At 44.5% G+C, this 27,347-nt stretch overlaps 1 protein-coding gene across 1 annotated transcript in view; it reads left to right on the plus strand.

Annotated features, from left to right (window-relative positions):
* Window positions 1–1,744: 1,744 nt before the first annotated feature.
* Window positions 1,745–27,347, plus strand: part of MYO10 (myosin X) — a 203,143-nt gene continuing 177,540 nt past the window's right edge. The window contains exon 1 of the mRNA XM_081014582.1: window positions 1,745–2,281. Coding sequence (XP_080870708.1) covers window positions 2,261–2,281 — 21 coding nt within the window. The 5' untranslated portion in view covers window positions 1,745–2,260. The remainder of the gene's footprint in view (window positions 2,282–27,347) is intronic.

A 27,347-nucleotide genomic window follows, 5' to 3' on the forward strand; every position in this document is an offset into this window, starting at 1 on the left:
CAATTTAATTATCCCTTGGGAATTGTCCACATTTCATTAAAAAAGCACCCCCACTGTTCACATGTTAGACTATTCATGCTTAAAATTTTGCCACACCAGTTGCAGCTGCGTTAGATGAAGGCACTTTCCCACCTTCCAAAACTGGGCTGCATGCCATGCCAATTTTGCCAGGACGCAATGCCACAGCTAGCTGGCTGCTCTGTCACTGTTTCATTTAACCATCTCACCTCTGCTCTGTAGTAAAATGGAAAAGGTAGAAGGGAAAAGCATGGTCTCTTTCACTAGAGGGCAAAGAGGAGGGAGCAGCAAAGAAAAGGAGCGTCTCCTAAATTGGCAAGGCTTTCTCCTACCTGATTTATAAAAAAAGGTAATTTCTCTCCCCCCCCCCACATGCTACTAAATGAAATGCTACTAAATGGGATGCAAGTGGTGCTGTGCTCTAAACCAGGGGTGGCCAACTCTCAAGGGACTGTGATCTACTTTCAGAATAAAAAACTGGCAGTGATCTCAAAGGAAAGGAAGGAAAGCCCCATTTTTTTAAGGGCTCAGCACAAAGTTGTTGAGCTTTTTTTAGGGAGGGGAAAGAGCCCCTTTTTTGGATAAACAAAAAAAGCTTTAGGGATAGACTTCCGTTTTGGGGGACAAGGGACATAGGGGAAAAGTCACTCACAAAAAGATGGCTATGGATGAAAACAGCAGCACAAAGAAAGCTCAGTCTTGCCTTCCAAGATCAAACAACAATGGAGGGTGAGGCAAGGGGGCGGGGCAGGAGTCAGTTTTAGCGAAGCCAAGGAAAGGGACCCAGAGATCGACCGCGATCTACCAAAGCCTCGCGGGGATCTACCAGTAGATCGCGATTGACCTGTTGGACATCCCTGCTTTAAACCACTGAGGCTCTTGGGGTTGCCGATTGGAAGGTTGGCGGTTTGAATCCCCACGATGGAGCGAGCTCCCGTTGCTTGGTCCCTGCTCCTGCCAACCTAGCAGTTCAAAAGCAGTCAAAGTACAAGTAGATAAATAGATACCACTCTAGCGGGAAGGTAAACGACGTTTCTCTGCATGCCCCAGAAGCAGCTTAGTCATGCTGGCCACATGACCCGGAAGCTGTACGCCGGCTCCCTCGGCCAATAAAGCGAGATGAGCACCGCAACCCCCGAGTTGTCCGCGACTGGACCTAATGGTCAGGGGTCCCTATAAAAATGGACTGGATAGCTCAGCTGGTTAGAGCGCGGTGCTGATAACGCCAAGGTTGCAGGTTCGATCCCCGTATGGGACAGATGTTTAGGCTGGACTACTAGATTACTCTATGATTTTATGATATATGGATTATAAGTGTGGGTTGGCTGCCTTTGCTAGGCAGTCTTCCTTCCACTAACGAGGAGACTGACCCACACTCTCCTGAGTATCTACACTGGCTGCGAATAGAGTGCAGACGTTCGTGTCTCCTTGCAGGTCGTGTGCACGAATTCTGAAACGAAGCGTGGCAGGTAGAGGTGCGGGCGCGCGGGGCGGGGGTTGCCTGCGAGAGCCAGCCCACCATTGCGCCTCTGCAGAAAGTGCGACACAGTCAGGAAGCCTTTTGGAAATCAGAGCCTCTGCAGCAGCCAAAAAAACAGAAGGCGAGAGAGAGAAAGAGGCAGCTCGCGCGCCCTCCCGGGTCCAGATTCCAACGAGGCGCTCGCCTGGGATTGGCTGGGTCGCTCGCTCTCCAGGGCGGGGATTTGCTAATCTCAGGCGGCGGAGTGTGTGCAACACTGTCGTGGCCCGAGAGGTCCCTTGGAACCGCCGCCAGGAAACCTAACTCTGCGCTCTCTAGGTGTGCGCTCGTGTCCGTTTTGCGCGCACCTTTCCCTGGCCGCGCTGCGCTCTGGAGCAGCCGGATTCGTTGGGGAGAGAGAGCAGCGAAGTGCTCCCCCCCCCCCCAATTCCTAAATCCGCCGATTGAGATCCCCCTGGTGGATTTAGTAGGGAGGAGATCGGCTCCGGTGCGAGCAGGAGCCATGTGGCACGGCCGGGGTTCCTCGCGAAGGCTTTGAGACAAAAGGCTCCTCGTGGCGCGCGTCTGGATGCGTGTGCTGGTGGCTCCTGGGCCGGAGGGCAGCGCCGGGAGGCCGAGGGATGGCAGCGCGGGGAGGAAGGGCGTGACGCCGAGCCGCAGCTCCGCCGCCCCGCCGGGAACGGCCATCGGCCCCGTGGCGGCACGTGGTAGCCCGCTGAAGCGGCTTCTCTCCCGGCCGGGCGCCCTCGAGTTGCCGCAGCGATGGAGAACTTCTTCCCCGAGGTGAGCGCACGGCTCCTGCGGGGCCGATCCTGTTGCGCGCGTTCCTACGTGGGAAGCCAGCCTCGCCGCCAGGGATGACTTCCTAGCAAAGGCTGTGATCCCCTCCGCGCTTACCTGGGGGGGGGGGGTTGTTTGCGATTTACGTCCGAGGAAACCCAACTGTAAATGTGTAATTTGGTTCTTCTGCGGGGTTTGGAGAGGTGAAGGAAACGGCACGTTGTTGGGGGGACGGGAGAAAGAGAGGCTTTGGCGGTTTGTTGTTGCTAATCTCGAATTTTAAAAAAATTCAGGTGTGCGATCCGAGTGAAGCGCTTGGGACGGAAGGACGCTTAACTTCCGCCTTGAAAGTAACAGGAATAATAAAGCACCTTGCTGTGGATCCATAGAAACAATCGCCCGACAAAAATGTAGTTTAATGGCGAATTTTGGATGTAATGGAGATGTAAAAGATTTGGGTTATTATAAAAGATGCAGGAGGAAATGACTAATAATAGGACCCACAAAGAGGAGGAGGGAAGTCCAGGAGATTCTATGGAATCTTGTTTTTATGATGGGTATGTGATTGTAAAACTTTAATTTGAAAAACCAAATAAATAAATGTATTAAAAAAGAGAAAGTGATTGCCTGGTTTGCTCCCGGCATTAACCCCGCCGAGTTCAAAGGGGTTTACTTTCAAGTAAGAATGCAGAGGATTCCAGCCTTAGAAATGTTTTAATCCTTGTGTTGGTGCGTACCCCTGGGTGAGCTGTGTTTCATTTTTCCGAGTGCGCCCCAAAGAGGCAAAGTTGGAAGAATTGCTTCCTTGAGCCTTCTCTTCCCCCCAGAAACACCTCCATAGGTGAATCCTATGGATGCAATGCGCAAACGACAAAAAACTGGGGAAGGGATCTTTGCCGCTGTTAGGCTGTTTGATTGCAGAGCGAGGAGTGAGTGGTCGTTTCCCTTTTAAGCCAGGATGCAATCCTGGAGCGGAGGTGAGCGGCTTCCTTTTGTGCGCTTTTTCGCCTTGCGCTCGCTCCCCCTCTCTCGCCTTTGTGCATTTTAGGTCAGTAAACCGGGAGGGCATTTTTTTTATTTTTTGGCTTGGCCCACGGAGCGCATCTGCGAGCTAAGCGGGGCAGCAAGTCCGCTGCAAGTTTGTTTTGCAACAAGGGCATGTGGTTCTTGTAGAGCGAGATCAGGAATTTCCTTTTGGAAAAACTCGGCCAGGACTTCCAGGGAGAGGGGATTGAGACGGGCCACTCACTGCAGGGGTTTCAGGAGGGCTGCCATGGCAGCACAGCCGTAGGGGAGAGATGGAGGGTTTATTTCATTTTGGTCCATTTCCTCTTTTGTCTTCTGTCCACTTCCTAATGTTGTCCAGATGTCGCCCCCTGTTCTCTTGCAGCTTAAAAGTAATCGCAAACAATGCTGGAAGAATCTGCTAAGATCACATAATGTTCATTGCTGTTCAAATGTTAAGATATTTTCAAAGTGTGTGGTTTGGCATAGGGGGGCTTTGCGGAGCTTCCATTAGAGTAGGGGTCAGCAAACTTTTTCAGCAGGGGGCCGGTCCACTGTCCCTCAGACTTTGTGGGGGGGGCCAGACTATATTTTGGGTGGGGGGGAATGAATTCCTATGCCCCACAGATAACCCAGAGATGCATTTTAAATAAAAGCACACATTCTACTCATATGAAAACGCTGATTCCCGGACCATCCGCGGGCTGGACTTAGAAGGCGATTGGGCTGGATCCGGCCCCCGGGCCTTAGTTTGCCTACCCATGCACTAGAGGCATTGTCTCATGGATATTTTGCCAAGATTGTTTGGGTCATGACAATAAAGTAAAATAACCTTGATTGGAAAAATGGTTTGGTCAGTCGCTTGCTAAAGGTCCCATTGAAACAAACTTTAGGTGGATTTTCTTTCGGTACTTGGTTTTCATATGAGCTATGGCAAAGTTTTCTTCTTGCTTAACTCTTCCATTAAAATCAACGTTTACCTTTGCCCGGATTGTTCCATGACGTCAACTTTCCCATAAAATAGCATGGTGTTTAAAGTAAAGTTTGGTGCCCTGTTTGTGTCTGCACCTGACTTCTGTATTTGGGAATGTAGTAGAACTCTTCGCAGAGTGATCTTGTGAAAGTGGTTATAGTTGTGGCTGCAAATTTGCCTAATTTCTAAAGCAAACAAAGTCACCAACCCTAAGGTGAGGGGCTGCAGTATGATCATTGCTCTATAACTATATGTGGAAAGTTAAGAGTCAGTTTGCCTGAATACAGGTGAGTCTGTAGCTTCTTGTTTTTAGTTGTCCGGTTGAGCCTTGCAGACAGGATAGTCTTGAGCAATACCTTTGCAGGCACTGAAGTGTTGTTCAGTGTAGCATGTGACATTTTTGCATATTTCAAGCTTCCTTTTCACTTTTGTGGTTTTCGATGAGTAAGACCAAGGGCAGCTACAATCATATTGCAAGTGGGATTTCGACCTGTGTGTGTGATCAAGATGGGGAGAGAAAGTAAATTAATTTATTATCAGAAAAGGCACACATTTCTCTGATGACCTTCGTTACCCTTGGAATTAAAATCTTCCTTTGCAAATACATAAACTTAGAGGAGGTTCTCCCTTCCACCAAAAGAGAGACTGTGAACAGGTAGCTGCTAGACATTAAGGGGTTAAGATTGAGTGTTTAGGGGGTGGGGTTAAGCTAATAGTATTTTTAAAAATGTAAAGGACTGCCAACAAAAAGAGGAAGGAAGGCAGCCAAAATTTGAAGAAAAGGAAGAAAAGTAACTTTGAATTATTTCTTATAAATATTATTATTTACCTGCCTTGCACCCTAAGGTCCCAGAGTAGATATAAATGTAAACATTAAAGTGAATTTGTTAATATTAAGAGATGTTTTGAAATTTAAGGTGTTCATGGAATCCCTTTTGGAGGTTTTTAGAAGGAGTTGGAAAGGCACCAAGAGGAGGTTTGGAAAGAGTTTGATATTGGATAATCCTGTCTTTAGACAGGTGTTGATGCAGCCCATCTGTTCAACAGTGGGTCTTTTGGAAGCGATTGTTTTCCATTTTCTATTTTAAAACATTTTAATGCGACACATTAATTTACAAAAACCCTGAGCAATTTAGAGTAGGCCATAAAATAAATAAATACATTAATCTTCAGCCAGGAATATATGTTTCATGATGAGCCATGCTCTTTTGTTTGCCTAAATCCTGAACTGAATTGCATATTCAGAAATATCATGTTTTACAGCCTGCCAGGGATTTATCTGACTTCAGATTGCAAGATAAAGGTCTTGTATCTTTAAAAGTTTGCCTTCACTTAAAACTCTGTGGAAAGTTGATAAATCAAGGAAAAGGCTAGATTAGAACCTGTTCCCATGAGATGCTAGCTTTCCATGTACAAAGAGTCTCTTTGGGGGATCATCCAAACATATGACAGACTGGAGTCTTGCACCTTACGATATTTCTGAAAATGTAATTTGGTCGTTTGCTTGGAAATATGAAGGTGCGTTCCTGTGGTTGTACGTGCCTTCCTTGTTCACCTTTCAGTTGTTCTGGAAAAGCTGAAATTTTATGTTGAATTTCCTGACCCTGGAAATATTTGAGCAAGCAGTTCTGTGTGAGTAACTGGGCTGGTATAAAGATAAGGACGGCTGTGTTCGTGTGACATTGGATTCGTCACATGGTGGCCTGGGGAGGTCCCTTGTGAGTCCTGTCACCGACTGAATGTATGTATAACCTTGAATGAGTCACGAGGTGTTTTGTTTTTTAAAAGCGTGATACCTCCCCCCAAAAATTATATCCCCTCCCCGTGCTGGGCAGACTGCTTGGTGTCCGAAAAGCTGGGATAGCGAACCTGAGAGTCACACTTTTCTGGGGCCCACATGGCAGGGATGATTTGGGCCAGGAAGAAAATGTGAGTGGAGCAATAGGCATGATCCTCACCTTTCTAATGTATGTCATGTTCAAGCCATGCAAAAGCCAGAGGCCTCTATATATGTGCACAAACATGCACATCTCTTTGGGCAGGTGAGCAAGGGGGCATTGTCACAGTACAAAAACATACTTATTTATGGAAATTATTGGAGTGGTTTTAACAGATTACATATACAGTGGTACCTCTGGATGCAAATGGGATACGTTCCGGAGCCCTGTTCGCATCCAGAAGCGAATGCGACCCGGGTCGCAATTCGCCGCTTCTGCGCATGCGCGTGATGTCATTTTGACCATCTGCGCATGTGCGAGCAGCGAAACCCGGAAGTAGCGTGCTCCGTTACTTCTGGGTCGCCGTAGCGCGCAACCCGAAAATACTTATCCCAAAGCTACTTTAACCTGAGGTATGACTATATGTATATAACTTTAATTTTGTCATTTTTTAAAAAAATGATTGGTTGTTTTGAGCTTTGAGCAGTTCTGATTGTAAGCCACCTTGAGTCCCATCAGGGAAAAAGTTGGGACACGAATTATTATTTATTATTATTATTTATTGAATGTATATAGGGCCTTATACCCGGGGGTCTCAGGGCGGTTCACAGAATCAAATCAAGATATAAAACCACAAAATACCTAATGAAAATTAAAAGAGCAACTCAATACCCCCCCACCAAAAAAAAAAAAAAACATTTTAAAAGGGTATAGGGTATAAATCAAATCAGGTTAAAAAGGAACATTTTTGCCTGCTGCCTAAAGGTGTGTAATGAAGGCGCCAAGCGATCTTCCCTGGGGAGAGCATTCCACAGACGGGGAGCCACTGCAGAGAAGGCCCATTCTTTTGTTGCCACCCTCTGGACCACTGAAGGAGGGCCTCAGAAGATGATCTCAGGGTCCAGGTAGGTTCCTATGGAAAGAGGCGGTCCTTATTAATAATAATATTCCAACCAGGCAAAAGAACTTGAGGAGGTCAAGGAGCAGAGCCAGTGCGGAAAGTGGTCTGGTGAGAAGGAATATGGTTTGCTGAGAGTCCTGGGGTCCAGACCTTTGGTTCAATTAAATGCATATTCAATTAAAAAAATTAAAAGTACATAAATATGGTTTGTGAGGCCTCTGTGTTCCGCAGGTGCATTTTATCTTGAGCTGAAAGATGTTAAGTAAATACAGGTTTGAATGGAAAACGTTTTAAGGAAATGCAGATGTTTAATCTGCAACAGTTTTAGGAGATAAGAAAGTGACTTCACGATGGCCTTATAAATGGACAAAAGATTGCTGCAAGCTGGGGCTTTCGTGCCTCCCCTTTCTTCATCCCCAGGGCCACATTGCAATATACTGTATTTCAGCCCAACATTCACCGTTAAACCCCCTTTTCTCTCTGGAACCCAATAGCACACAATCTCATGCCATGCATTCTTTTAGTTGTTCCCTTTCTTCCCGACTCCCCTCCCTCCTTTTACGCTAGTACAGTGGTACCTCGGGTTACATATGCTTCAGGTTACATACCCTTCAGGTTACAGACTCCGCTAACCCAGAAATATTACCTCAGGTTAAGAACTTTGCTTCAGGATGAGAACAGAAATCGTGCAGCGGTGGCGCAGCGGAAGCAGGAGGCCCCATTAGCTAAAGTGGTGCTTTAGGTTAAGAACAGTTTCAGGTTAAGAACGGACCTCCGGAATGAATTAAGTTCTTAATCCGAGGTACCACTGTACTGGCTGAGCTGACAGCATACAAGACTTACAGTCTCCCGGCAAATTCACATGTTAAGGGAATCGCAAATGCAGGAAACTATTGCCAGTTCCTTTGCATGCCTTTGAATCCAGTGACAAGACAAGCAATTCAGACATGCAGACTTTAGCATTGTCTTAGAATCACAGAAGGAAGGGACCCTGACGATCATATAATCCAGCTCCCTGCAACTGCAGGAATATGTAGCTGTTCTGTACAGAGATTGAACTTGCAACTTTGGCATTAGGTAAAAAAAAAAAGGTAAAGGACCCCTGGACAGTTAAGTCCAGTCAAAGGCGACTATGGGGTTGTGACGCTCATCTTGCTTTTAGGCCGAAGGAGCCGGCGTTTGTCCACAGACAGCTTTCCAGGTCATGTGGCCAGCATGACTAAACCACTTCTGGCGCAGCGGGACACCGTGATGGAAACCAGAACGCACAGAAACGCAGTTTACCTTTCCTGCCGCAGCGGTACCTATTTATCTACTTGCACTGGTGTGCTTTCGAACTGCTAGGTGGGCAGGAGCTGGGACAGAGCAACGGGAGCTCGCCCTGCCCCGTGGATTCGAACCGCCGACCTTCTGATCAGCAAGCCCAAGAGGCTCAGTGGTTTAGACCACAGCGCCAACTGCGTCATTATCAGCACCACACTGTAATTAACTGAGCTGTTCATGCTGGTGACAGATCTGTGGGGACTTACCTATTTTCCACCAAAGAAATAGTTCATGGGTAGGCAAACTAAGGCCCGGGGGCTGGATCCGGTCCAATCACCTTCTAAATTTGGCCTGTGGATGGTCTGGGAATCAGCGTGTTTTTACATGAGTAGAATGTCCTTTTATTTAAAATGCATCTCTGGGTTATTTGTGGGGCATAGGAATTTGTTCACCCCCCCCCCATATAGTCTGGCCCCCCACAAGGTCTGAGGGACAGTGGACCGGCCCCTGCTGAAGAAGTTTGCTGATCTGATAATAGTTTAACACCCACCCACCTCCAGGTGTCTGCATATCCAAGCGTCTTACATTGTGTGGACATCTAGCTACCGTATTTTTCGCTCTATAAGACGCACCAGACCACAAGACGCACCTAGTTTTTGGAGGAGGAAATTCTGAATCTCAGAAGCCAGAACAGCAAGAGGGATTGCTGCTTTCACTGCGCAGCGATCCCTCTTGCTGTTCTGGCTTCTGTGATAGATGCGCAGCCTGCATTCGCTCCATAAGACACACACAAATTTCCCCTTACTTTTTAGGAGGGGAAAAGTGAGTCTTATAGAGCAAAAAATACAGTATATTCTGAGTAGCCTCCAAAATAATTTTGCCATTTAATATTGCAAGGGGAAGAAATGGAAGAGGGGGCAAGAGCCTGTACTGGTGCATGGCCTTACATTCTTAAATGAAAGACTCTTGCTGGATCATGTTTTCTCTCTGGTTTTTAGTCACAAGAACTACCTTTTTCCTTCTGAAGGAAGGTCTTCGTGTTTATAGTGCTTTTGCCACTCCCATAAGCAAAACAGTTGCTGTGTGTCCCAGAACGGTAATTAGTGAAACAACAATTAGGTACTCTGTGGAACTTTGTGAGCCTTTGCCTTGTGCATTTCAAAAATAAATCTAAAAGCTATCTCAAGGGAGCAGGAAAAATGGTGCTTTTTTCCAAAATGCTATGATAGGAAGTATTTACTTTTTATTTATTGAATTTACAAACTGCCCTTCATCTGAGGATCGCAGGGCGCTTTACAGTATAAAAACAGAAAAATACATAATAGCAAACGAAACAAGATTGGTGCGTTTTAAATGTTCAAAGTGTTTCACATTAAGCTGTACACAGTACACAAACCACAATTCAGCCAAAGATTGCCGTTGAATGCAATCCTGTACATACTTAACTGGAGGTTATGTCCATTTCAACGCAATGGTTTTAACATATTGTACCTCTGTGTGTACGTTGGTGTTGTTAAACACCAGCTTAACCCTCCCACTGTAATCAAGGGATCTCTTTGGCTGGATAAGGAAGCAGAGTTCGAAATTAGCCAGGCGCCAGGCACATTTTGCACCTGGCTTTCGACCAGTGGTGACCAAGTTACCGTACCTCTCTCGCCCTGACCTAGTCACTGTGATCCACGCGACGGTCACCTCCAGACTGGATTATTGTAACTCGCTCTACGTGGGACTGCCCTTGAGACTGACCCAGAAACTCCAGTGGGTGCAGAATGCTGCAGCGAGACTCCTTACGGGGTCCTCGCTGCGAGATCACATTCACCCGGTGCTATACCAGCTGCACTGGCTCCCGGTGGAGTACAGGATCAGGTTTAAGGTGCTGGTTTTAACCTTTAAAGCCCTATACGGCCTAGGACCATTGTACCTATGGGACCGCCTCTCCTGGTATGTCCCACAGAGGAACTTACGATCTTCAAACAAAAACATCTTGGGGGTCCCAGGCCACAGAGAGGTTAGGCTGGCCTCAACCAGAGCCAGGGCTTTTTCGGCTGCGGCTCCTATCTGGTGAAATGCTCTGCCACAAGAGACTAGGGCCCTGCGGGACTTGACATCTTTCCGCAGGGCTTGCAAGACAGAGCTGTTCCACCAAGCCTTTGGCCAGGGCACAGCCTGACTCCCTCCTTTGGCAATCTTCACAGAACTCTAGCCCAATGGTTGCCATCAATTTGATTTGAATTAATTTTATAATTAAATGATTTTAGAAAGTTGTATTATTTTATTGTTGTTAGCCGCCCTGAGCCCGGCTTTGGCTGGGGAGGGTGGGATATAAATAAAATTTTATTGATTGATTGATTGATTGATTGATTGAAGATGCCTGGGTGTCAGGATAGCTCCTGACATCTCCACTATCAGAAGGCCTGGGATTGGGACTGTTTTCACACACTTAATACCCCACCCTGTGGAATTCTATCAGTTATATTTTATCTGCACAATCGGAATGAATTTCTGGAATGAAAATGCTTTTTGGTGCAGCCTGAATGAGCAGGAACAGTCAAGATTAAGAAAAAAGACGTCAGAATAGGCCAATATAATACCGTGGTACCTCGGGTTACAAACACCTCGGGTTAAGAACTTTACCTCAGGATGAGAACAGGAATCTCATGCCAGTGGCGCGGCGGCGGCAGGAGGCCCATTAGCTAAAGTGGTACCTCAGGTTAAGAACGGTTTCAGGTTAAGAACGGACCTCTGGAACGAATTAAGTTCACAACCAGAGGTACCACTGTTATGTGGACTGTCCCTGGATCAAGTGACTTTTCTTAAAGTTCTCAGAGCTCAAGGTTGTCCTCTGAACTTGCCGAATGTTTAACTGAGAACCAGTCACAGTTAGTCCATCATTTGAAAAATAAGACTTTGCTAAAAAATGGGAACTAGACATTCTCTTTTGGTGACCGCAACCTTGGTTTAAGGAGCCATTTGGCACCCAAGTAATATACCTGAGTTTCTAACACTGCTTCTTCTTGCTTTTGGGCTTGGCTTGTGAAATACAGTGCTCATTGATCCATACTTGCTTACTAATGAAAGTTACTCACCTGAGGCAAGTGGCTACACTTTTAGAACGTGGCGGTGGCATTTCAGTATAAATGTTAATTTGCGGTTTCTGAGTGTGGCTTTGATGTCAGTTAATATCTTTTAGGCCTTCTAACATGTTGATATTACTTTAAAAGATGAGTGTATGGAGATAGATATATATATATATATATATATATATATATATATATATATATATAGCATCTTGCCTTTAATCTTCATCCAAAGTCCCACTGCCAAGTATAAACATTTTTCTTTCCTCAAATCGAGGTAAGGCAGTGAGGCACTGAACTTCAGAGCCACAACATTCAGACAGCATGATATAATTGCCCTTGGGCGTAATTTTTCTACCGGCGAAGGTCTCCACTTCTCTTGTCCCGTTTCCACTCATTTCAGTCGGGCTTGTGCAGGAGCAATTTCTCGTGGATTGTATTCCTTAAAATGAGCAGATTGTGTATGGATATCCTATGCTAACGTAAGAGGGAGAAAGGATCGTGGTTTGGGGGCAGAAGGCGATGCATACCTAGATCCAAAATACAGTGGTACCTCCAATTAAGAACTTAATTCGTTCTGGAGGTCCGTTCTTAACCTGAAACCGTTCTTAACCTGAGGTACCACTTTAGCTAATGGGGCCTCCCACTGCCGCCGCGCCACCTCTGAGCTATTTCTGTTCTCATCCTGAAGCAAAGTTCTTAACCTGAGGTACTATTTCTGGGTTACAGTGGTACCTCAGATTAAGTACTTAATTCATTCTGGAGGTCCGTTCTTAACCTGAAACTGTTCTTAACCTGAAGCACCACTTTAGTTAATGGGGCCTTCTGCTGCCGCCGCGCCGCTGGAGCACGATTTCTATTCTCATCCTGAAGCAAAGTTCTTAACCTGAAGCACTATTTCTGGGTTAGCGGAGTCTGTAACCTGAAGCGTATGTAACCTGAGGTACCACTGTATGTTGCATTTAGCCATACTTTATATTGGTAGCCTTTCCATTAAAGTCAAGAGAGCTAATGCAGTATGTAAAAGCTATAATACTGTTCTGTTAAATGGCATACCCTGAGCCAACCCTGTCCCTGCTCTTGAGCGATTGCTAATCCTACTGATTTCTAGTGTCAGTATCCTACCAGTTGCTTGGGCTTATGACCCCAGCACTGCTACTGGCTAGATTTTGAAGAGCGAGTCACTCGCTGACTGTACTGCACCATCATCCTAATGGTTTCTGTAGGGACTTCCCAGCTCAATTCCAAACCTTTAGTGAATCATGCTCCCTTCATCCTGCTCTCTTCCTTCTACAGCGAAAGTCTGAGAGTGTTCACTTCACAGTCGAGTTACTGTTTTGTGGCCCATAAAACGTTTCTTAATTCCTTTCAGTAATTGCAATAGCTGTGGCTTTTTTACATGAGGGTCTTTGGCAGCCTTTCTAATTTGTTGTTTTGTTTTTTTACTCCGGGGATTTATAACGCCGTTAAAAAGTTGCTTGGGGCATAAAACTCCATTTAGGAATATTTTAGAGGTCTGGTTATTTAAAACCGTGGTTGATTTCAGGGAAGAGGCAAAAGAAAGTTAGCTTTTTCTGCATTTTTCAGTAATGTGGTCTGGAGAAATTAGACTTTGACTAAAACATGGCCCTGCACCCATTTATGCCTTTGCTTGCTCACTAACACACACAGACATATACACATGCGGAAAACAACTGCTGGGGTGATTCATGATTCCTACATCCCTATAGTTAAGTAGGTCGGGGCATGACTCCTTCAGTGCTTCTGAAATTAGCAGAATACCTGAAGAAGAGTCTCCACCAACATTGTTCAACCTCAACACTGAGGTCCAGTTTCGAGAGCCTTCTGACGGTTCCCTCATTGCGAGAAGTGAGGTTGCAGGGAACCAGGCAGAGGGCCTTCTCGGTGGTGGCACCCGCCCTGTGGAACGCCCTCCTCTCAGATGTCAAGGAGATAAAGATGGTGTCTGGTTGTATGTATGTTGTGGTGTGCTGATTGCGATTTTGTATTACACTTCCTTGTAGAAAATGGCTCCTTCGCAGAATATGAAGTATACACAGCAATGCCGTTTGTGTTAATTTGAGATAGCAAAGTTCTATGTGTGCAGCTGATACCATCTTTTGCCCTCCAGAATCTCCTGCCCTGCCCAGCAATGCATTTAGTGTTTTATTACGGCACAGAGGATGAAAGCAAGAGGTGAATATTTCATCAATAAATGCCATGTTAACTGGACCATATATTGTATTTCCTTTGCGATATTGCTGCATTTTGTTGGTAAGACTTATGAAAGCCTATTAGTTTTGTATGAGGCTCTTCAATAATTTAAATTTGAAGAGTGATCTCAATGCAAATCGATGGTTGTATACTCTTAACTTATTGGAAGTGGCGCTGATGTTAGGCTTATTAAAGGTGATGCATTTTTTATGCGCAGACATGAATTAAGGCATGCACTCTTATTATTTGATATACCGAAAAGGGAAAAACAGTTAACTCTGTACATACAAGATTATATGTGTGGAGCCTAGCAACCTCCTGGCTGGCAGCTAGTTGGGGTAGGAAGGGCCGGTTTGTGTAGGAATTCAAACCTATCCAAACATTTGTGCAAGTGGAAGATTTTGAGGTCGATCCTCTGCAGGCCAGTACATGTTTCTATACAGAAAAACTCCTTTTGTTTCACTGACACCTCTCACAGATTCCCTGCCATGTCAATTGCAGTATAAGTAAGCTAGTTGACTGCATTATAAAACCATCTACAACCTTGGTTGCAGTTAAACCCAGCCAAGGTTTAGTTTGAAGGAGTTTGTGGTCCCCCTGAGAGGAGATTGCGGCAACTTTGCTCTTCCTCTTGTCATGGCCGTTGTGTGGAGCTAAGCCATGGTTTGGCTTCCGTAAACCATAGAGAGAGAAACCTTGGTTACAACACGTGGTTTGTCTGGAAAGAACCAAAGCACATTGAACCCTGGTTTGGATGCCATGTAAGCTCAGTAGCAGAATGACTAGAAGAGGAACAACATGGCTGTGATCTCGCTGGGATCCCAAATGTTTGCTTTTAGCAGTTAGACACTTGGGACCCCTCCAGGATGGTTGTGTTCCTCCTTGTGTACAAAGGCACTGTGGTCTAAACCACAGAGCCTCTTGGGCTTTTGTCGATCAGAAGGTCGGCGGTTTGAATCCCTGCATCGGAGTGAGCTGCTGTTGCTCTGTCCCAGCTCCTGCCAGCCTAGCAGTTCGAAAGCATGCCAGTGCAAGTAGATAAATAGGTACCTCTGCAGTGGGAAGGTAAACGGTTTTTCCCTGTGTTCTGCTTTCCATCATGGTGTTCCATTGCAGCAGAAGCGGTTTCGTCTTGCTGGCCACATGACCCAGAAAGCTGTCTGTGGACAAACGTCGTCTCCCACAGCCTGAAAGCGAGATGAGCACCGCAACCCCATAGTCGCCTTTGACTGGACTTAACCGTCCAGGGGTCCTTTACCTTACAAAGACAGGAAGAATTGCCACTCCAAGGAAGCTATTGTCTCCATTCCATGGAGTGGCAGTCTATTTCCTGCCTTCACTCAAAGCAGTCCTCCTTTTAGCTTGTTCTGGATCTCTGGCCTCTACTCTCTCAGGCAATTGCCTTGTGAATTGTCTACATCAGAAGTGAAGGATCTTTGGACCTCCATAGGTTGTTGAACTACAATCCCCATCGGGCCTAAGAAGCATGACCAATGTCCAGGGATGATGGGATTTGTAGTTAATCAGCATCTGTAGGGCTAGAGGTTCCCTACACCTGGCCTACTGCCTTCCTTCTGAGTAATTATTGTCATTATGAGTGGAATAAATCCAAAATTATGTAAGCCTAAAACCCTAGCCATGACATGGTTACATGCCAATTGGGCCTTAGCTCTGCAGAGATACCAGGATTATTTGACACCATCTATTAAACAAAATAGTGAATTTTTTTCACTTTCAAATTAAGCAAGTATTCAATGAAGCTGCCTTCTTTTTCATTTACTAAACAATTTCTCCTGTGAAATTAATCCAGTAATTGCCCAGCACGCTGAGTGGCTTTCTTCCCTTTTTGTAATGCCATGCATTGATAGAATAATATTTAGGTCATCCAGGAAAAAGCTGATGTTGCAAGACAAAGGAGTTCAGGTCAGGACAAGGTACAAGAGTATGTGCCTAGTTTGTCATACTGGATTGTGGTTTTGTGATGAGTTCCAGACCCGCGTAGTCTTTTAATAGTTTTTGGCGATGTGTAACTAAATTTGCTTGTTTTCATTTTGATGCTCAAGAATGCGTTTATCTAAAGGAACATGCAGATGTCATGTTGACAAGCTGCACTCCCTGGGTTATTCTGTGCCTCGCTGGAACAAAGATGAAGTGAAGAAGGAAAACAGGAAGGAAACTCTCTTTTTCCTCCTGTGCAGTTTAAACAATCCGTAGAACCAAGTAGCAAAGCTTTTCCTGGACCCTGTTATTTCAAAGGCTGTAGGTGAGGGGGAAAATAAATGTTTGAATCGTCTCCCATGGGGGTAGGGAGCAGTATTCCTGTACAGTGGTACCTCGGGTTACATACGCTTCAGGTTACATACACTTCAGGTTACAGACTCCGCTAACCCAGAAATAGTGCTTCAGGTTAAGAACTTTGCTTCAGGATGAGAACAGAAATCGTGCTCTGGCGGCGCGGCAGCAGCAGGGGCCCCATTAGCTAAAGTCGTGCTTCGGGTTAAGAACAGTTTCAGGTTAAGAACGGACCCGAGGTACCACTGTACACACTTTTTAAAATATCTGAAGATTGGCTTGCTGTGAAACCTTTTTCCCCCTTAAATGCTTGCTTTTAACCTACAGAGCTTAATATATGTATGTTATGTACTGAAGTTCTCACCCTGGGCCAGCAGCGGGATACTGTAGATAGTTTTCACTCAGGTCCACATATGCAAATAAGGGATTGAAAGTGACGTTCAGTGATTGGATAGTTACAGAAAATGGTTACTGTTGCGTTCTAGTGGAGCTCTATATAAGCAGGCTGGCTGAACCCTTCAGTTCAGTTCTGTTCTGGCCTGTGAATAAACTAGAGCTGTTTGAAGAATCGCTGTGTCGTCTGATATGTTCACCCACAACTTTAACAGTTTTTTATATATATATATATATATATATATATTTAATTTTATATCCTACATTTCCAAGTACTCCCCATCAACAACCCTGCAAGATAATTAGGCTAAATGATTGTGAGAGATTTGAACCCTGGTCTCCGAGCTCCTGTTTTATGACACTTGAACCCTGTGGAGGGAGCCTTCAAACATGGAACCGTCTTTCACTTTCAAACGGCAATGGCTCAGTCCAGGCAGAGGGCTTTCTCGGTAGTGGCACCTGCCCTGTGGAATGCCCTCGCATCAGTTGTCAAGGAAATAAAACAACTACCTGACTTTTAGAAGACACCTGAAGGCAGCCCTGTATCGGGAAGTTTTTAATGTTTGATGCATTTATTGTGTTTTTAATATTCTATTGGGAGCCGCCCAGAGTGGCTGGGGAAACCCAGCCAGATGGGTGGGGTATAAATAATAAATTATTATTATTATGATGATTATGATTATGATTATGATTATTATGATTATTAATCCCCAAAAAAAGCTTTACTGATTGATTCTGTAGAAATTGGCCACATGAATAGACAGCAACAATTTACTTGTTTCCCTGTGATGAATCCCCCTCCAGGCAAGATTTTTGAACATTCGCTATGTGATATGTAGTGTATTTCTCAGCCTTTCTCCACATTGCTTATTGATGCCAGTGTGGGGGCAGGGGAACATATTTGTTATAAGGGGAACGTTCCAGAATATTTAACACAGACGGGGGTATCTCCTTCGATGGCATCATGTCTGTTGCAGTTCTGCCCATTTTGAACCTTCCCCCTGCTTTTCCACAAATCTGCATTTCGGAACAAACTAAACAAATGGGGACCAAAAAATGCATTTCTAAAAGTGGGCATCTGTACTGTGCCTAAGAGGAAAATATCCTTGTGGCTTTTATAGCCAACTCCAAAAGCTGGTATTTCCTGTTTTTTTCCCTTCCCCAAGTGTACATCAGAAAGAATGTGAAGTAAATGAGCCCTTTGTTTTTTAAAAATATTAGAATCACATTGTGCCATGAGAAATCCTCACCAAAGAATAAACAACTGTTGTCTTTGTGTGTGTTAGATAGTACAGTTCATGAAACTCTTGTGTCTTCCCCCCGCCCAGAAAAATGCCCCTTGCTGTTTCTAATATGTTACGCTTCAAATGACAAATAAACAGGAAAAATTAGTTTTTCCATCAAAGGGGCAGAAGAAAAGGATAGCAGTTTTTAATTTCTTTTAAACTTGTGTGGCAGCTGCTTTTTTTTTAAAAAAAAAGCCACAACAACTGTCAAAATGGACAGTTTTTATTCAAGAAGTTCGTTGTGCGGATACAGAGCTTTGTCATGTACAAAGGATTTCTCGACACTAGATTGAAGCACTTGGTTGGCATCCATTTGTCTGGAAAGACAATGGCGTGTGCCTCCGGGGGTGGTGTCAAACTACTGGAGAATCACAGCGCCTGCTGTGGCTGCAGAGACTGGTAACTCATAACTGCGGCAGCCCTGCATTGCTATTGCTGTGTTAGCAGTACTGAAATGACCCATCTGGAGGTCCCAACCAAAGAAGAATGGCAACTTAAGTTGACAGAACCTGCATAGCACAGGCAATTTGGAAAATTCAAAGAATATTGGGAAATAATCCATAATGAATTAAAAAAAAAAAACACGTTTTAAAATACTTCCCCAAAAAAACCCAGAGTCCTTTTGGTTGGGGATAATTCAGACGGAATTCCCAGGTGTCAGAAAAGGTTGCTTATGTATGCCACTACTGTGGCCCGTGTTTTGTTAGCCCAGAAATGGAAAACAAGTGAGGTTCCAACTAAAGAAGAATGGCAACTTAAGCTGATGGAATATGCACAGTTTGCAGACCTAACATATAGAATGAGAGAACAAGAATTTAGAGAAGATTGGAAAAGGTTTATTGCATATAAAGGGAAATAATTGTGTGCAGCCGAAAAAGCTGGCAGCATTGAGATAAATTCAACAGGGTAAATAAGTTTTGATGGATGCGATAATGGAAATCCGATTGGTATAGTTTTTGTAAGATATGCAGGGATTTATGGTATGTAATATGAATCATGGAGAGAGAAGAAGGGAAGTCAGTGATATCTTAAGGATGTAAAAACGAGTACTTTAAATTGTAAAACAGAAAATTTAATAAAAATTATATACAAAAAAATAAATAAAAATGAAATGACTTCTCTGGGGCCCAAGCCTGGGCAATATGTATGGAGGTCCTGGGATGCCCTGAAAACAAGGACCACCGCCCCCCCCCCCGGCTTTGCTGATGTGGTCCAAAGGAAAGCAGAATAGTACGTTTGGCACCAACTTGGTTGCAGAAGTTGCGGGAAGGAGGAGTACAAGGTGCCATCCAACCGCCTTAGGGACTCCAGTCTGGACTTGTGTACAATTTACTCCTTAGCCTTTTCTTCTTCTTGAGTTGGAGATTAATTGTACATTTCTGAGAGAAGACACGGTGTTAAGCCTACAGTTCGCTTTAGGGGCGATGGAGGAGTTTTTGCAGACTAACTGAGTTATTATTGTGCAGAAAATCTTGGGTTACTCAGAGCTATGATAAGGGGGAAGTAAACAGGTCCTCCCTTTTGAAAAAGGAAACCTCAACTTTCTGCTCTGACCTCTAGGACTTTAGGTTTGCTTGGCAATAAACTTCAGCATAAGCTAGCAAATTAGAAGATCCGCAGAGAAAGTATAACTCTTTTGCAGTCGAAATGTAATAGAAGCAGATGCCTCCTGGAAGAAACTTTGTCTGGCCAAAGCAATTTGGATATTATATAGACATGAGCTCCTCACTGGTATGGTTGGGTGTGGCAAAGGAGGAAATGGAGATTTGAATTTTCCTTTACAGTGTGGTAAAGACTAGAGCACAGCCAGTTCCTTTTAAAACAAAATCATAATTTGATTTGAAGGCAGGCTTGTTAAAGTGCTTTTTAGAAGATGTGTAAAACAAACAGAACTCCAGATATGGAAATTCCCCACCAGAGAAGAAAGGCAAATCAAGTTGATCGATTAGGCCGAAATGGCTAAAATGACTGGAAGAATCAGAAATCAGGAAGACTGAAATTTTAATAAAGAATGGGGGGAAATTTTATAATTTATCTTAAAAACCATGGTAAACGGTTAAAATTGTTAGTAGTATTGTTATAACACTTGTAGTTTAGTGGTGAATTTTGGACATTTTAATCTGAAAAACCAAATGAATGAATGACAACAGAACTTGACAAGGGCTGTAATATAAATTCTGAGACCTTCTTCTGAGGGACCTGGCACTTTTCTTGAAGCTTTCTCTCATGGTTCATGTTTCTCAAACTTCTGATACCTGAGACACATTTCCCTCCTCCCCCAAAAAACATTTCCATGCCAACTTCACACTTACTCATAAAGGTTTGCCATCCGAGCGTGGCAGAGTAATCCCCTAAGGGGAATGTACCACTTCTGTATATGCCTGAGTCATGGCTCCACCTTTGTCTCTCCTCCAGGCATTCCTCCTGACTGAGAAGTAGGTGACTTATGCAAAACTGTGTCGGACAGACATCTCTGGGGGTGGATAATTCTGCAGTGTCTCTGCATTGATTGAGCCCATCGCACCATGTGCAGAGATGTGGCAGAACTTGGCTGCATTCTTATACAGTGGTACCTCTGACTGCGAACGGGATTCATTCCGGAGGCCCGTTCGCAACATGAAAAGAGCGCAACCCGCTGCAGCGCGTCTGCGCATGCGCGTGATGTCATTTTGCACATGCACGAGCGGCGAAACCCGGAAGTAACCCTTTCTGGTACTTCCGGGTCGCCGCGGGATGTAACCTGAAAGAACGTAACATGAGGTATGACCGTACGCACTTATCTGCGAATAAGTCCCATTGAATTAAGTGGGATTTATTTCTGAGCACACAAAGTTGGAAAAGTTTGCTGACCTCTGGTTTAGAGGCACTGCTTGTGGAAATGCTCCTTGAGATTTTGTGGGTGAACTCCCCCCACCCACCCACCCACCCACTTGACCCCCCCTTTCTCTTCTTTCCTTGTTAAATAGTCTTTCTGTTTCCTGTCTGCTGCCTTTATATCCCAGCTGTTCCCAATTAATTCACTGGGATAGGCCAGCCTAGGAAACATACCGCTTCAGCCTCCTGCAAACATGCTTAGACACAGGCCTGAATTTAATGGCGCATTAATCATAAAGTATGAGTATATTCTTGTCTTGTGGGTGTTCCACTTCTGGAGGGCCCAAATGCAAAAGAGGCAAATTCAAAACGCAGACCATTATTTTTCATTGTCAGTTTGGGATTGTGAAATAGTCGGGATTATTAACAAATACCGGTGGAATAAAATCGTAGCCACCTTTCTTCTTTGGAAACGAAAGCAAGGTTGTTCCTCCTCTTTTTATCATGTGCATAGAAATGAGCTCATGGCTTATTACCTTAAGAGTGTAAGGGCAAATTCCACCTTTGCACAGCAGTGTTTTATTCCGCAGGTAGAGCACTCCTCTTCTGTCGCAATCCCCACAGCCAACTCAATTTACTCCTCGCCGAATTCAGAAGCGAAGCACTTCACTGTTTGAGTAATAACTGCCGCTGGAGTGTGCGGGTGTGAATGCACCCCTCACACATGTTGAATCTATGAAAAGTCAAATATTCCAGCAGCTGCTGTAGCTAAAGATTTAAGAGTGAGTGGGGAATTGCATCTGAGCATGGGGACTGGAACAGAATTAAAATGTGATTCCGTTTTCACTGAATCAAGTTTTTTGGTGGATCCCGGTTTACCAGGAGGTGGAGAAGAAACGAATGGGAGAAACACTCCTGTAATTTGTGTTGGAGGCTGTCTTTTTATTTATCGTATTTATTAAATTTTCTAATTTACATTTTAAAGTATTCCTTTAAACAACCGTAAATCAATGACTTATCTTCTTCTCTTTCCGTGGTTCATCTTGCGTACCATTTTTTGTTGTTGTTGTTTAGTCGTGTCCGACTCTTCATGACCCCATGGACCAGAGCATGCCAGGCACTCCTGTCTTCCACTTGCCTACTGCAGTTTGGTCAAACTCATGTTAGTAGCTTTGAGAACACTGTCCAACCATCTTGTCCTCTGTCGTCCCCTTCTCCTTGGCCCTCAATCTTTCCCAACATCAGGGTCTTTTCCAGGGAGTCTTCTCTTCTCATGAGGTGGCCAAAGTATTGGAGCCTCAGCTTCAGGATCTGTCCTTCCAGTGAGAACTCAGGGCTGATTTCCTTCAGAATGGAGAGGTTTGATCTTCTTGCAGTCCATGGGACTCTCAAGAGTCTCCTCCAGCACCATAATTCAAAAGCATCAATTCTTTGGTGATCAGCTTTCTTTATGGTCCAGCTTGAGGAGATTTCACCCCTCCCATACCCAAGAATCTCCTGATCATCTCCTGATGGTCTCTGCTGACTCTCCAGAGAGAAGGAGGCGTGTCCTGCCTATCTACTTATTCTGCCCAGCAACATATCTGTGTGTGTGTGTGAGAGAGAGTCAGTCAGTCAGTGTATCGGAGAGAGTGAGAGTGTTGGAGATCCTAGAGATAAGATTGCTGTTAGAGCAGCTGCAGACTCTCAGTGTAGCATTGATTTATGCTTAGAATATTCAGCTCTGTATATAGTTTTGTATCATAGTTGTAGTTATAGAATAAAAGGAAGATATTCTACAGAGCTGCTCTCCGAGTGGTTTATACTCTGCAAGACTCTGCAAAACTCTGCTGCGCAACGACTGTATTATTGAGACAGTGAATCCGGTGCTCTCAGCTCTAAGCTGTGAGTCCACAGCACTGTGACCTGTTCCTGTGGGAAAAGGAGGTCTCTGGCGGTGCTTCCCAGCTCGCCTAGCCCAGTCGGGGCTGAGGTGCATGAGTCCAGTTGGCGAACTGGCTCTAGGGCGATGCTGACACAGCTCTCACTTCCATACATCATTACTGGGAAAACCATAGCTTTAACTATACGGACCTCTGTTGCGTATCGTACACCCCTGCATATTTTACGTGAACTAAACCAGGGATGTTCAACAGGTCGATCGTGATCTACTGGTAGATCTGCGAGCTGTGAGTATTCCATCGGTTTAAGTTGCCATTCTTTGGTTGCGACCTCGCTCGTTTTCTATTGTTGGGCTAACAAAACACGGGCCGCAGTAGCAGCATACATAGTCTTTTTTGACATCTGGGAATTTCCCTCTGAATTATCTCCAACGAAAAGGACTCTGGTTGTTGTTGTTGTTTTTAAAACGGTACTTAATTCCCACCCCCAATTCATTATGAATTATTTCCCAATACCCTTTTACAAGTCCAATTTGTGCCTTATTTCCTAGGAAGTATGCTTAGGATTATAGTTCCAGTTTTCAAAAACCTGTCTGTCGAATGAATGTAGCTGTTTAAAGGTAAAGGGACCCCTGACCGTTAGGTCCAGTCGTGGATGACTCTGGGGTTGCGGCGCTCATCTCTCTTTATTGGCCAAGGGAGCCGGCGTACAGCTTCCGGGTCATGTGGCCAGCATGACTAAGCCGCTTCTGGCGAACCAGAGCAGCGCACGGAAATGCCATTTGCCTTCCTGCCAGAGCGGTACCTATTTATCTACTTGCACTTTGACGTGCTTTCGAATTGCTAGGTTGGCAGGAGCTGGGACTGAGCAATGGGAGCTCACTCCGTCGCCGGGATTCAAACCGCCAAACCTCCGATCAGCAAGCCCAAGATGCTCACTGGTTTAGACCACAGCGCCACCCGCATCCCCCCAATACTCCCATAGCCTCATAACGAAAGCTATGCAGACACCTCAGAGATTTTGAAACCCGCATGTTCCTATGCTGCCATGCAGAGTATTTGACTGATTCGACATTTTCCATTTTTTTGGGATGGTGAAACAGATACATGGAAAGCAGCCCTTCTTAAGTGACATCTGAATGCCTCTTAAGACGTGGTTCTTGAAGTATGTATGTGTAAAAATATGATGTCGGAAATGACCTCCAGCCTCTCCGTTTTTTGTTGCTATAATTGAAATGGACTTTGCTGTCACTCTTGAACCATAAAGAACCAAGACCGGGAGGCTTTCCTCACAACTGGATTTCTGTACTCCCTACATAAGGACATCTTTGTTACAAAATGGGTGTTCTGATTTTTTTCTGTGACTTTTAGGGGACCTTTGGCCCCGTTGTCTTTTGATGCCTTTTTCATCACATTGACACAACATGCTCTTTTCTTGGCAACCGCAGGTCCCTAAGACTCTGTAGTTGCCTTCCAAAATCAAAAGTTAGACCTCCCACCTTCTCTCATAGCCCAACACAAGCAGCCTGTCTATGAGTAAGTTGCAGAGATTGTTACGCGTATAGCATGGGTAGGCAAACTAAGGCCCGGGGTCCGGATCTGGCCTAGTCGCCTTCTCAATCCGGCCTGCGGATGGTCCAGGAATCAGCGTGTTTTTACATGAGTAGAATGTGTCCTTTTATTTAAAATGCATCTCTGGGTGATTTGTGGGGCATAGGAATTGGTTCATTTTTTTCTCTCCAAAATATAGTCTGGCCCCCCACAAGGTCTGAGGGACAGTGGAGTGGCCCCCTGCTGAAAAAGTTTGCTGACCCCTGGCTTACAGGGTGCCTTCTATGACCAGTGTTTCGTTTGGTAGTTCTCCATGCGTTGTTGGTGTACAGGGATATTTTTATTTAAAAAGTTTTATGAATTGTGTGTCTTTGTTTCTCATTTTGATCCTTTTACATGGTTTGGTATGCTTTGTGGTATTTTATGCATTGTGATTTGGTGTTATTTTTATTGATTGCAGCTTGTGGATAAGTGTGAACTGTTTAATTATTATTTGCTGATGTTTAATTTTACTGTTTACTATTAGATGCTGATCTATTGTTGAATGTAGCTTTGATAAAAGTGGTCTATTTTAGTTATTGTGACTTTTATATTGGATCAAGTTGTTACTATTAATGTTTGATGTTTTATTCTGTTTTTATGTGTTGGAAGCCGTCCAGAGTGGCCAGGGCTACCCAGCCAGATGGGCGGGGTATAAAACACACACACAGTGTGGTACCTCGGTTTTCGAATGTAATCCATTCCGGAAGACCATTCAAGTTTTGAAACGTCCGAAAACTCAATAGCCAACATCTAAGCCTCGGGATCTTGCACTCAGTGGAAGCCGCATGGCATGTTTGACTTCCGAGGCATGTTTGAAAACCAAAGCATTTACGGCGTTCAAAAAATGAAATGTTTGTCAACAGAGACGTTCGAAAACCGAGGTACCACTGTGTGTTTGTTTGTGTGTGTGTGTATATATATATAATGAAAATAAAAATCTGCACTTACATATTAGGGAAAACACGGGTGTAAAATTGCTAGATGGGCTTTGTTTGTGGGAGGAAGAAAATGAAGGCTGGATCTAGTTTTGCTCTAACTTCAGGATAGATGACAGCACAACTACTGTGTAGTGTTTTTGTGTGATGGGGGAAGGTATAAAGCCTTGCAGAACCTGTTAGTCAGCACATACTGTAGGCCAAAAAAACCAAATGAGTTTTCCAAAGAGTTTTTAGTGCAAAAGCTACTCATAAAACACCGCTGCTCTGGCGTTTTAACACCCACATGCAATCTCCAGGAGCGAAGGTTTCGTCTTATCTTCCATCTCCATGATTCATCATGTAGAACGATACTTGGTATAATCCTTCAAGAGCAAACTTGCTAATGAGAGAATTGGTCTGTTGCAAAAAAATCTGTTTTCATTTCTCGTAGCTATGACACGGGCAGAACCCAGGTGGGTGGCAGTAAATATTTGTGTGGAAACCTACCTTACGGGCATGGGGTATAACATTCAGATCCCTGAGGTTCTCTGCAGGGGCCTGGCCTCTGAGAATCTTCCAGCAACTTGCCAAATGATGGGTCTGTGGGAATGATGTGATTCAGCTGCCTAGAATTAGCTAATTGAAAATAACAAATGGTGTGGTGGACTCCCAAATCCCATGATGGAAGTCAAAGTCTGCCACATCTGAAGGGCAGCATATTGGCTACCCTCTGCTCTGACCACCACATAGTGCTGGCTATTCTTGATCATCTGAAGACATGCACTTTCGCCTTCCTAGACCCCTGCTAAGTTTGCTGTTAAGCTGATAAGTGAAATCTGTCCTTAGAAAAGCCATAAAACCAGCTGGAGTTCACAATTTACCAGAATATTTTCCTGCAGTCCTAGGCAGCTGCTTTGTTTATGGTTTTGTTGATCTATGGCAGGGATGTCCAACAGGTTGATCGCTATCCACTGGTAGATCCCTGGGAGGTTTTGGTAGATCGCGGTCAATCGCTGGGTCCCTTTCCTTAGCGTTGGTAAAACAGAATCTGGCCCTGCCCTCCATAGTTGCACGATCTGCAAAACAGAAGATGGAGTTTACTCCGTTTATTTCCCCAGGGATCTGTTGTTGAGTGACTGTTCCCCTTTCTCCCTTGAGCTTTAGGTTTGAATTCTCAAAAATCGGGGCTTTCCTCCTCCCTAAGAAAAGCTCAACAACTTTGCCCTGAACCTCCCCAAAACAGGGCTTTCCTTCCTTAAAAAAGCTCAGGAACTTTGAGCTGAACCCCAAAAAAGGGGGTAGGTCACTGCCAGTTTTTAATTCTGTGAGTAGATCGCAGTCTCTTGGAAGTTGGCCACCCCTGATCTTTGGGATATAAGACGTCCGAGGGTCTGTCTTGTCCCGTTGTTTAGACCAGTTTCCATTAGCATTTCCCTCTGTGTTGCAATCTGAAATGTGTTGGGCTTCGTTTATGGTTCTCATCGCGCCCACTTTCCCCCCTTTTTATGTGTGTATTCTGGTTGCTAAGTAGAACAATCACCACTACCATGTTCTTGATTTATCTTACTATTGTCCCTTTCCCCAAATCTAGACTTCTCCCCAGTCCTAAAATGCATACAAGTTAATGGGTAATGTTTGTTTGAATGAAAGGTGGATTAAATGTGGGATAGCAGTTCCTCTAGACATTTTTATAGCACACGGAATGGACCAAGATTCATTGTGCTGGTTTCATCTTCCACTAGCCATTTTCAAAAACAATTCTATTTACATTTTACAGGGATGCCTGTGGACAGCCAAGGCAATTAAGACAGGTTAAATTAAGTGGAAATCACTGGTGCATTAGAAAGGTTTTACGAGCTCAAAAAGTGGATTCTAGAGTTTATTGTTCCTTTCTGTTGTGTTCAGGATTGGGTTACTAAAATGTCACGTTCCTGGTTGCCTGTAAGTATTTTTGAGACCAGAACTGTGAAATATCCTTTTAGCACTGTCCACAGTTCATAACTGAAAGATTGGTTTGTATGAATCAGAAGTTTCCTTCTTCCAACCCTGATTATTTCCACATACAGTTCTGTAAGGGTTTCATTAGGTTGTCATAGCGAATTTCTGACCGATAGTAATACAGGCTGAAATAAACAAAAACAGCCTTGTAAATAAGTCCATTTTTTTTACTAGCCTGCTCACGCCTGATCTTTGTTCATCATTCGTGGTAGATATATTTAATGTTTGAAAGGGGAGGGAGAAAGGCTGTCTTCTCATTTACAACAGCTTTGTCGCCTGGTTGTCTGGAAATGACTCTTGCTTACCACAAATGACCAGGTCAGTGACTGTACCAGCTTAAGAGAAATTGTATCTCCTCGTGCATCAACTTTTGCAAGTGGGTTTTCAAGCTGCACATGGCTCTTCAAGCAGAAATCAACTCTTGCTCATTCACAGCTGTAAAAAATGCAAAATCAGCTGTGGATAAGAGATTCCCACCCCCAACCCCACAGTTTTAAGGCAGCGAGTGACAAATTTATTGTCCCCC

Source organism: Podarcis pityusensis (assembly GCF_964106645.2).
Source record: "Podarcis pityusensis genome assembly, chromosome: 7".
NCBI classification, from domain to species: domain Eukaryota; kingdom Metazoa; phylum Chordata; class Lepidosauria; order Squamata; family Lacertidae; genus Podarcis; species Podarcis pityusensis.